We start from the raw sequence: 12,528 nt of genomic DNA, 5'->3' as shown, positions 1-12,528 counted from the left end.
ACTAAAACAAATACAAATAAATAACATATAAATATAGGACAAAACATACATCATGACAAGAGAGACAACACGACACTACATAAAGAGAGACCTAAGACAACAACATACCAAGGCAGCAACACATGACAACACAGCATGGTAGCAACACAACATGACAACAACATGGTAGCAACACAACATGGTAGCAGAACAAAACATCAAATCAAATGTATTTGTCACATACACATGGTTAGCAGATTTTAATGGGAGTGTAGCGAAATGCTTGTGCTTCTAGTTCCGACAATGCAGTAATAACCAACGAGTAATCTAACCTAACAATTCCAAAACTACTACCTTATACACACAAGTGTAAAGGGATAAAGAATATGTACATAAAGATATATGAATGAGTGATGGTACAGAACGGCATAGGCAAGATGCAGTAGATGGTATCGAGTACAGTATATACATACATATGAGATGAGTAATGTAGGGTATGTAAACAAAGTGGCATAGTTTAAAGTGGCTAGTGATACATGTATTACATAAAGATGCAGTAGATGATATAGAGTACAGTATATACATATACATATGAGATGAGTAATGTAGGGTATGTAAACATTATATTAAGTAGCATTGTTTAAAGTGGCTAGTGTTATATTTTACATCAATTTCCATCAATTCCCATTATTAAAGTGGCTGGAGTTGAGTCAGTGTGTTGGCAGCAGCCACTCAATGTTAGTGGTGGCTGTTTAACAGTCTGATGGCCTTGAGATAGAAGCTGTTTTTCAGGCTCTCGGTCCCAGCTTTAATGCAACTGTACTGACCTCGCCTTCTGGATGATAGCGGGGTGAACAGGCAGTGGCTCGTGTGGTTGTCCTTGATGATATTTTTGGCCTTCCTGTGACATCGGGTGGTGTAGGTGTCCTGGAGGGCAGGTATTTTGAACCCGGTGATGCGTTGTGCAGACTTCACTACCCTCTGGAGAGCCTTAAGGTTATGGGAGAAGCAGTTGCCGTGCCAGGCGTTGATACAGCCCGACAGGATGCTCTTGATTGTGCATCTGTAGAAGTTTGTGAGTGCTTTTGGTGACAAGCCAAATTTCTTCAGCCTCCCGAGGATGAAGAGGCGCTGCTGTGCCTTCTTCACAATGCTGTCTGTGTGGGTGGACCAATTCAGTTTGTCCGTGATGTATACGCCGAGGAACTTAAAACTTACTACCCTCTCCACTACTGTCCCATCAATGTGGATAGGGGGGTGCTCCCTCTGCTGTTTTCTGAAGTCCACAATCATCATCTCCTTTGTTTTGTTGACATTGAGTGTGAGGTTATTTTCCTGCCACCACACTCCGAGGGCCCTCACCTCCTCCCTGTAGGCCGTCTCGTCGTTGTTGGTAATCAAGCCTACCACTGTAGTGTCGTCCGCAAACTTGATGATTGAGTTGGAGGCGTGCATGGCCACGCAGTCGTGGGTGAACATGGAGTACAGGAGAGGGCTCAGAACGCACCCTTGTGGGGCCCCAGTGTTGAGGATCAGCGGGGTGGAGATGTTGTTACCTACCCTCACCACCTGGGGGCGGCCCGTCAGGAAGTCCAGTACCCAGTTGCACAGGGCGGGGTCGAGACCCAGGGTCTCGAGCTTGATGAGGGTACTATGGTGTTAAATGCTGAGCTGTAGTCGATGAACAGCATTCTCACATAGGTATTCTTCTTGTCCAGATGGGTTAGGGCAGTGTGCATGGTACAAACATTACTGGACACAGACAACAGCACAAAGGGCAAGAAGGTAAAGACAACAAAACATCACTCAAAGAAGCCACAACTGTCTGTAAGAGTGTCCATGATTGAGTCTTTGAATGAAGAGATTGAGATAAAACTGTCCAGTTTGAGTGTTTGTTGCAGCTCGTTCCAGTCGCTAGCTGCAGAAAACTGAAGAGACGAGCAACCCAGGGATGTGTGTGCTTTGGGGATCTTTAAGAGAATGTGACTGGCAGAACGGGTGTTGTATGTGGAGGATGAGGGCTGCAGTAGATGTCTCAGATAGGGGGGATTGAGGCATAACAGTTTTTTTTTTACAGAGATGACCCGTTTACAGAGGAGTATAGAGTGCAGTGATGTGACCTATAAGGTAATCACAATGACACAAAATCTATTGCTTAAAATAGCCACCTGTGGCTGTGCAGGGAATCTCTACTTTTATACCAATATTATTCTAACAGTTGTATCTTTCACTGTGCGTGAATGCAATAACTGTAATTACAGTTTTTATTTCCTTATGTTTCCTGACGAAGTTGTGAATGTTTTAATCATGTTTACATTTCACATTTTAGTCATTTATCAGACGCTCTTATCCAGACCGATTTACAGTAGTAGGTGCATACATTTTCATATTTGTTTCATACTGGTCTGACATTGTACCGCATTTTATGCACTCGTTTTTATGCTACCTAAGAAACTACTGTTAGGCAGGTTTTGCCTGTCAGCTGACTACAGTAGATTATTCAATTGTAGCCATTTCTATGTGGTTTATGAATCACTGTATTGTTATAGCTGAAGATTCATGTTTTTTTTCTTGTTTGTTATTGCTAAATACAGTATTTTTTTCTCAGTGGTACAAAAGCAATGATATTAATCTGTTTTAAGCAATATAGTTTGTGTCATTGTGATTACTATAAATGTTTATACTAACATCACTAATCTGAGGTAAAAAGTGTGCAAATACCCTCAATTCGATGTGGTCAAAACATGAGGTTGTGTAATGTAGTAACACATACTGTCCACGTACAGGAAGTTAGCGCAATAAAAAATACATCTACATTTCAGTTTAGGCTGATATAGTGTACACATATATTGCTCACAAACTTCCTGCCCTCCAGGACACCTACAGCACCCGATGTCACAGGGAGGCCAAATAGAACATCAAGGACAACAACCACCCGAGCCACTGCCTGTTCACCACGCTATCATCCAGAAGGCGAGGTCAGTACAGGTGCATCAAAGCAGGGACCGAGAGACTGAAAAACAGCTTCTATCTCAAGACTATCAGACTGTTAAACAGCCACCACTAACACAGAGAGGCTGCTGCCTACATACACCAACTTGATATCATTGGCCACTTTAATACATGGAACACTAGTCACGTTACAGTATGTTACAATATGTATGTTAGCTACGCTATCCTTACGAACTGCCTAGCATATCATTACAGCAGTTTGTACCTGTATGTTAGCTACGCTATCCTTATGAACTGCCTAGCATATCATTACAGCAGTTTGTACCTGTATGTTAGCTAGCTACCTAAGCAACGTCGTTAGTTGGCTACTACTACATCAAACTTGCCAGTATATTAACTATATGCTACCTAACAAACTTCCAACATTTATTTACTTGATTATTCACATCATTCTTAGCTTAGCGGTATAGTCTTTGTGCATTCTCAATGGACATTGTTCATTTGGGTGCGTTTGTAAATTCGCTCTGGCCATCTACACCGATTTCAAAGCAATCATGTCTGAGGGTGCCAGAGCACAGAATAACTGATGAACACAACACCTGTTGAATATGGTCGGTGTCAGTAAGCGTCAGCAAAAAATCATTACAGTCGCCAACACTCCAGATAACATGAAAACAGCCTAACCAGCTCTGCTAGGGCGAGTAAAATGGTCATAGTGAAGTGTTCTCTCATTTGTGTCTGGAAGTAGCTAGCAAGCTAGTCAATGTTAGCCAGTTAGCTTGGGTGCATGACTGCCATTGTGAGGTCAAAACGCTCGGATCAACCCTTCTCCTCGGCTAGAGCGTCCCGTGCGCGTTCTGAATGCTCCAAGAGCGGAACACTCTGAATTTAAGAACTGAGAATCTGACAACGCTCTGAATTTACGAACGCCCAGAGAGCACTCTGGCACTCCAGATTGAATTTACGAAACAGACCCGAAGTCATAAAATGTCTACCAAGTAATGTTTTGTTATGCTAACAAGCTAGAAAGAGGTTGAATAGCAACAGAATCAACTTGCGGTAGACAGGCGTAGTGCTAGTACGCTCAACTGAAATGATACCGTTCGTTTACAGTATACTAAAATGAACTAATAGTATATACTCATTAACTATGTAGTATACAGTATGAAAGTATGGGTATTTGAACACAGCTCTCGTTTGGACAATCTCACAGATAAATATGTCACAGAAACCTGAAGATTTATGTCAAACTGCAATCAAGATTAAAGACCAGTAAACTGGGAAACAGCATCTCTCCCGTGTCAAACTCTGTATCTTTGCCTAATTACACCAGTGATTCTCATTCCCTTTAACACACCATCACAGTCTGGGAGTGATTCAAGGCTGCAAGTTCCTTTACACTACGATCAATAGAAAAATCATATCAGATTTCGGAACCAGTCATATTGGACTCCTATGGGGTTCTATCCTATAGGATAGGTTCCAAAATCCCCTAGGATTTTCTCTATAGGATTTTTTGACTAAAGGGCCCAACAGTATCACGTTTAAAATTTTAAATGAAAAATGATACTTTATGGAATTAAACTTTAAAAAGACAAATCAGCAGTTGCTACATAGTTTTTTTTTACACATTAAATATATGTATATATATTTCACCTTTATTTAACCAGTTGGCCAGTTGAGAACAAGTTCTCATTTACAACTGTGACCTGGCCAAGATAAAGCAAAGCAGTGCGACACAAACAACACAGAGTTACACATGGAATAAACATACGTACAGTCAATAACACAATAGAAAATATCTAGATACAGTGTGTGAAAATGTAGTAAGATTAGGGAGGTAAGGCAATAAATAGGCCATAGTGGCGAAAAAATAAAAATTCAGCAATTAAACACTGGGGTGATAGATGTGCAGAAGATGAATGTGCAAGTAAAGATACTGGGGTGCAAAGGAGCGAAAAAATAAATAACAATATGGGGATGAGGTAGTTGGGTGGGCTGTGTACAGGTACAGTGATCGGTAAGCTGCTCCGACAGATGATGCTTAAAGTTAGTGAGGGAGTTTTAAGACTCCAGCTTCAGTGATTTGTACAATTCGTTCCAGTCATTGGCAGCAGAGAACTGGAATGAAAGGTGGCCAAAGGTGGAGTTGGCTTTGGGGATGACCAGTGAGATATATCTGCTGGAGTGCATGCTATGGGTGGATGTTGCTATGCTGACCAGTGAGCTGAGATAAGGCGGGGCTTTACCTAGCAGAGACTTATAGATGACCTGGAGCCAGTGGGTTTGGTGACGAATATGAAGCATACGGTGGGTGTGGTGGGTAGTATATGTGGCTTTGGTGACAAAACGGATGGCACATCCAATTTGCTGAGTGTTGGAGGCTATTTCGCAGAAGTCAAGGTTCAGTAGGATAGTCAGTTTTACTAGGGTATGTTTGGCAGCATGTTGCGAAATAGGAAGCCAATTCTAGATTTACGTTTTGATTGGAGATGCTTAATGTGAGTCTGGAAGGAGAGTTTACAGTCTAACCAGACACCTAGGTATGTGTGGTTGTCCACATATTCTAAGTCAGAACCGGACTGAGTGTTGTATGGCATAGAGTAGTGATGCTAGTCGGATATGTACCCATTGATTCTTATGGGTCTAACATAAATGAATGCAGCGATCGGTTGAAGAGCGTAAATGAATGATATGTACCCATTGATCCTTTACTGGGATTTAAGAGCAGTTGGAGGCCATTGATTCTTATGGACTTATAAATGAATGTTGTACCCATGATTCTTATGCTAACTTATAAATGAATGATATGTACCCATTGATTCTTATGGAGTCTAACTTATAAATGAATGATATGTACCCATTGATTCTTATGGAGTCTAACTTATAAATGAATGATATGTACCCATTGATTCTTATGGAGTCTAACTTATAAATGATGATATGTACCCATTGATTCTTATGGAGTCTAACTTATAAATGATGATATGTACCCATTGATTCTTATGGAGTCTAACTTATAAATGATGATATGTACCCATTGATTCTTATGGAGTATAACTTATAAATGCCTCATGAGCTTAGCTCAACTGTCTAACCACATCAGAACCCAACATATAAGCTTGTTTTACTCCAATGTTTGTAAACAAAGTAAATGTAAACAAATAATGTATATCCTCAAAACATGGTTAAAACTATACTTTTGATATCATGGATGGTCAGTCCTTGCATCCACATCTCTGTCTGTGAATCTGAGAGTGGTTCCATTTCTCCAGGCCCATCCCTCAGCTTTTTACCCAAACGATGACGGGGAACCGTTTTGTTGTTGTTTCTACAGCTGATTACCGCTTAAAGGAATTTTTGTTGTTGTTTTGTTTAGCTCACATAATAAAATGTAAAAGTATGCCTGTAAAGTGTCTGTAATATAATAAACATGTCAAAAACAAATGTACTGTAGACATTAATACATGCATTTCTATAGATTCCAGAATATTTCGTACAATGGTGGGGGAGTGCCAAGATGGAGGCATGGTGGCTTCTAAACAGCGCCTCCCTGTCAGTCATCTATTGTATATATAAATAATTGCTCACAATATATGGGAAGAGGGATAAGGGTTTATTTTAAGGGTTCAAGGTGAGGACAATCCGATTTCAGCTGAAGCATTACAACAAGTCAAGCTCACACTGACACCCTGCTGTGTGCCAGTGGGAAAACGCATCCTTGCTCTCCATCTCCACATTATTGCTCGTTCACAGAGAAAATGAGAGACTGAATCATTTAACACACTGGAGCATCAGTCTTGTCATGCGCCTTGTTATTTAACTTTCTGTTTTCAACATGATCTCGGATGGAGTTCAAACACAAAGACCTCTATAACCCACTGATATAGTTTCCAATATTTATCAATCCCCCCCAGTTTCCCAAATGTTTTCTTGGCTCGCTGTCACACCCTGATCTGTTTCACCTGTCCTCGTTATTGTCTCCGCCCCCTCCAGGTGTCGCTTATTTTCCCCAGCGTATTTATCCCTGTGTTTCCTGTCTCTCTGTACCAGTTCGTCTTGAATGTTGCAAGTCAACCAGCGTTTTCCCACGTTCTCCTACTTTTTGCTATTCTCCTTTTTCTAGTCTTCATGGTTTTGACCCTTGCCTGTTTCTGGACTCTGTACCCGCCTGCCTGACCATTCTGTCTGCCTTGACCACGAGCCTGTCTGACCATTCTGTCTGCCTTGACCACGAGCCTGTCTGCCACTCTCTACCTCCTGGACTCTGATCTGGTTTTGAACCTTTTTGCCTGTCCACGACCATTCTCTTGCCTACTCTTTTTGGATTAATACACATTGTAAGACTCCAACCATCTTCCTCCTGTGTCTGTGTCTGGGTCTCGCCTTGTGCCTTGATACTCTATTACTTATCTTTCAGAAGTAGTTCAGTGGCCATTATAGAAACACATCATATAATGTGATGTAAAATAAAAGAGCTTACAGCTGAGTTGACAACAGTGAGGCAATGTATCTATCTACACACAGTACATGTGAGAAAGTTTACCATACCAATACATGTGTAGATGCATTGATCATTTGATTGACTATTCCACAAATTCTAAATGAATTATACTTCGTCCCTCATGTAATAAATGTATACAGTGCCAATGCATATTTACACCACAGTAATTACATATTCATATACATTTCACAGTTTACACTTTACCTCATGGAATGGTATATTAGGGCCACGAGGGAGAGTGGTTCACCTCAAAAGCATAATTACTATGTAAAATACTTGTCATCTTCCTCCCAATATCTCTATACTTTTGGACAAGTCGTTGAACATTCAGATAAAGGACCTCAGATGATTATACAGTACAATGCATAGAGAACAGACCCTCTTGCCTGGCGCACATACTGAACGAAGATATACAAGGTGACAGATTAGACATAATGCAGAAATAAAACCATTTCAATGATATACAGTACGGGCAGGAGCAGCGGTTCTAGATACTAATGTTATTCAAACAGTGCACTACGAGCCCACATAATATATCATTTAACAAATGCAGTAGACTATTCATTGAGGCTAAAAGTCATGGTTGGGGTTGTCTTCTCTGACACACAAGCTTTTAGTTTCCTCTTTCTTTTTTCTGTAGTCTCGGTTGTGGCTTTTTATAAGACATCCCCTGAAGAAAATAGCATTCCCCTCAAAAGAGAAGAAGGGAATAGTTGAAAGTAACATTTCAAAACAAGTGAAGTAGTATTGTCTGAATCTATATGCCATTACATTGTTTATTGTAGCCTGGTCCCAGATCTGTTTGGTCTCTTGCCAACTCCATTACTTTCATTGGGTGACATTGAGTTGGCGTGAAAGCACAAACAGACTGGCATTCAGACTGTCCATTGTAGAGTTTAAACTGGAGCTTTCTTCATTCAGACCCTAACATTACATCATAGACATAGTAGAACCCCAGTGGCATAATGGTGTTGCATAGAAACAAACAGATACCATTACTGAGAGGTGACACAAATGCAGAAATATGATTGTAAACAACGTTACAAGTATGCATGACACAAACATTTTTTAAAATATTGTCCTTCGGACAGACAACAAAACAAGACCGATGAGGTTCTGAAATACCAAACTCATTCAATTCAAGCAAATGATGTTACAGTGCTATTTCAGACCGTTATACAAAATAGTAGATTCATCCAATGTTGAATTTCCTCTCTGTCAAAAGAAAAAGTAAAACATTTCAACACGGTCTCTTATTCACGTTTTAGTCAAAGGAATAGAACTCATAGAACACATAGAACTCATAGAACACATAGAACCCATAGAACCCATAGAACTTGTTGAACTCATATAACTCATAGAACACATAGAACACATAGAACTCATAGAATGCATAGAACACATAAAACACATAGAACACATAAAGATCAACCATAAATAAATACATGAGTAGATAACCACCAAGATCAATGAAAAACATATGACAACCTACATATTAATCAGTGTTTAAATTGACATTTAATTAACCCCTACCCCAGGTGTTGCAATTTAGATATCCAAATTGTTCAGTGTCATTTGGGGTTGTTAGGGAAAATAATGCTTTCCTGGGCATTTTCAGGATTTCTGGATCATGACAAACCCATTTCTCAGTCTTGGCCTTCTGCAGAGTGATATGTTAATTCACCATCATTTTACAAGGAATGACATTTCAAATAGTTTCCACTTGATCAGAGGATAAATAAAACTGGCATTTGAGCTGACAAGCAGTTTGTTTGCCACCGGGACCACCTCCTCCTCCTCCTCCTCCATTTCTCAGAGGAGGAATGTTTGTGTTCTACCTTCTGAAGAGCTGGGATCAGAGAAGCAACACACTTTTCCTACTCTTCCTGAAAAACACGCCGTTTGAAAATACACACATTCACAAACCTACTGAAATTGTCCCAAAAGACCTTTCTAGTGCACATCCCAGATCATAAATTAAACGTAAGAGTTGTTATGAAATGAAGAGTTGATCAGAGGGTAAAAATGAACGGTGCTCCTTCATCCTTCATTTCACTCATGGACGTCAGAGGAAGAGTGTCACAAGACAAAACTGTCTCTGGACATTACAGATCCACTGGGGATGGACCAAACTGTCTCTGGACATTACAAATCCACTGGGGATGGACCAAACTGTCTCTGGACATTACAAATCCACTGGGGATGGACCAAACTGTCTCTGGACATTACAAATCCACTGGGGATGGACCAAACTGTCTCTGGACATTACAAATCCACTGGGGATGGACCAAACTGTCTCTGGACATTACAAATCCACTGGGGATGGACCAAACTGTCTCTGGACATTACAAATCCACTGGGGATGGACCAAACTGTCTCTGGACATTACAAATCCACTGGGGGATGTCTCTGGACATTACAAACTGGGGATGGACCAAACTGTCTCTGGACATTACAAATCCACTGGGGATGGACCAAACTGTCTCTGGACATTACAAATCCACTGGGGATGGACCAAACTGTCTCTGGACATTACAAATCCACTGGGGATGGACCAAACTGTCTCTGGACATTACAAATCCAATGGGAATGGACCAAACTGTCTCTGGACATTACAAATCCACTGGGAATGGATCAAACTGTCTCTGGACATTACAAATCCACTGGGGATGGACCAAACTGTCTCTGGACATTACAAATCCAATGGGAATGGACCAAACTGTCTCTGGACATTACAAATCCACTGGGGATGGACCAAACTGTCTCTGGACATTACAAATCCACTGGGAATGGACCAAACTGTCTCTGGACATTACAAATCCACTGGGGATGGACCAAACTGTCTCTGGACATTACAAATCCACTGGGGATGGACCAAACTGTCTCTGGATATTACAAATCCACTGGGGATGGACCAAACTGTCTCTGGACATTACAAATCCACTGGGGATGGACCAAACTGTCTCTGGACATTACAAATCCACTGGGGATGGACAAAAATGAATGAAAGACAAAATTCAATCAATCTATTTCCAGTGGTTTCTGTCTGGGTAATGTGAACAGCACTGCTACAATTCAAATGGTAATTCATCTGCCAAGCAATTCAATGTATGGTAAAAACAATTTCTTGAAGGTTCTGGCTCAGAAATCTAACATGGAATGATGCAAAGAGAGGAAAACATGTCCCCATACATTCGCTGTTCTCCTGTTGACTTGGGGAATCATAGTGCAGTCTCCTCCTCAGTCTGTTGATAACTCAGTCTGTTGCTAACTCAGTCTGTTGATAAGTCAGTCTCCTCTTCCTCAGTCTGTTGATAAGTCAGTCTCCTCTTCCTCAGTCTGTTTTATAACTCAGCGCCGGTTCTTGTTCTTGCTGTAACCATCCAACGAGTCATAGCTCCGACTCCGGCTTCGACTCCCAAAGATGGAGTTCCAAGACGAGCTGCGACTGTAGCTCCTGTAGGAGGAGTAACTCCTACTTCTTCCTCGGCTTCTACTCCTGGATCGGCTGAGGCAGAAGCCAGGGCTGGGGCTGGGGCTGCGACTCCTTGTGAAGAGGCTGCTCCAAGAGGATACGCTGGTAGAGCGACTGCTGGACGAAGGACTGGGACGGAAGTAGGGGATGGGTCTCTTCCTGGCACTGAGAGATGGTTAGCATGAGAGGGATTGGACTAAACACATAAAAAATAAGAAAATAAAGTTGAAATTCAATCAACTGCAAAGATTTTGGAAAACATGCATTGCGGTTTCATTCTGAATGTTTATGCTGAATCGGAGGTGCTAACCACATTCCTCTCATGGACATTGGAAATTGGATATTGTCATGAAATCATAGCTTGTTCTTAAAACATACAGGGTGAACACCACATTGATTGATACCGGCCTAAGTAATCATGCCTGGATTGTTATGTTACTCTTTCTTCAGAAAATGATTTCAGCTCGTGTTCAGGTCAGGAGAAAGGTATTTTAGATACAGCTCTCAAACCTTGAAACAACATTATACTGTGAATATTTCAATGCATAATCATGAGCATAACTGTTTCATTTACACTGCTTTTGGAAAGTATTCAGACCCCTTGACTTTTTCCACATTTTGTTACGTTACAGCTTTATTCTAAAAATGGATTAAACAAAACATCTTCCTCATCAATCTACAAACAATACCCAATAATGACGTCACAATACCACACAATGACGTCACAATAGCCCATAATGACATCACAACACCCCATAATGACAAAGCAAAAACTGAACTACCCTATTTACATAAGTATTCAGACCCTTTGCTATGAGACTCGAAATTGAGCTCTGGTGCATCCTGTTTCCATTGATCATCCTTAACACAATTCTACAACTTGATTGGAGTTCACTTGTGGTAAATTCAATTGACTGGGCATGATTTGGAAAGGCACTCACCTGTCTATTTAAGGTCCCACAGTTGACAGTGCATGTCAGAGCAAAAACCAAGCGATGAGGTCTAAGGAATTATCCTTAGAGCTCAGAGACAGGATTGTGTTGAGGCACAGATTTGGGGAAGGGTACTAAAAAAAGTCTGCAGCATAGAAGGTCCCCAAGAACACAGTGGCCTCAATTATTCTTAAATGAAAGGAGTTTGGAACCACCAAGATTCTTCCTAGAGCTGGCCGCTCGGCCAAACTGAGCAGTCGGTGAGAAGGGCATTGGTAAGGGAGGTGACCAAGAACCCGATGGTCACTCTGACAGAGCTCCAGAGTTCCTCTGTGGAGATGGGACAAACTTCCACAAGGACAACATCTCTGCAGCACTCCACCAATCAGGCCTTTATGGTAGAGTGGCCAGATGGAAGCCACTCCTCAGTAAAAGGCACATGACAGCTTGCTTGGAGTTTGCCAAAAGGCACCTAAAGGACTCTCAGACTATGAGAAACAAGATTCTCTGGTCTAATGAAACCAAGATCAAACTCTTTGGCCTGAATTCCAAGAGTCATATCTGGAGGAAACCTGGCACCATCCCTACGGTGAAGCATGGTGGTGCTGTGGGGATGTTTTTCATCGGCATGGACTGGGAGACTCGTCAGGATTGAGGGAAATATGAAAGAAACAAAGTACAGAGAG

General features: G+C 41.3%; 1 protein-coding gene across 1 annotated transcript in view; it reads right to left on the bottom strand.

Moving 5' to 3' along the window:
* Positions 1-9,864: 9,864 nt before the first annotated feature.
* Positions 9,865-12,528, bottom strand: part of LOC118375392 (serine/arginine repetitive matrix protein 4-like) — a 213,198-nt gene continuing 210,534 nt past the window's right edge. Inside the window, exon 12 of the mRNA XM_052479231.1 lies at positions 9,865-11,075. Within this exon, the coding sequence (XP_052335191.1) occupies positions 10,787-11,075 (289 nt within the window). The 3' untranslated portion in view covers positions 9,865-10,786. The remainder of the gene's footprint in view (positions 11,076-12,528) is intronic.

This window comes from Oncorhynchus keta, chromosome 25, assembly GCF_023373465.1.
Source record: "Oncorhynchus keta strain PuntledgeMale-10-30-2019 chromosome 25, Oket_V2, whole genome shotgun sequence".
NCBI lineage: Eukaryota > Metazoa > Chordata > Actinopteri > Salmoniformes > Salmonidae > Oncorhynchus > Oncorhynchus keta.
This window is presented reverse-complemented; position numbering and strand designations above follow the sequence as displayed.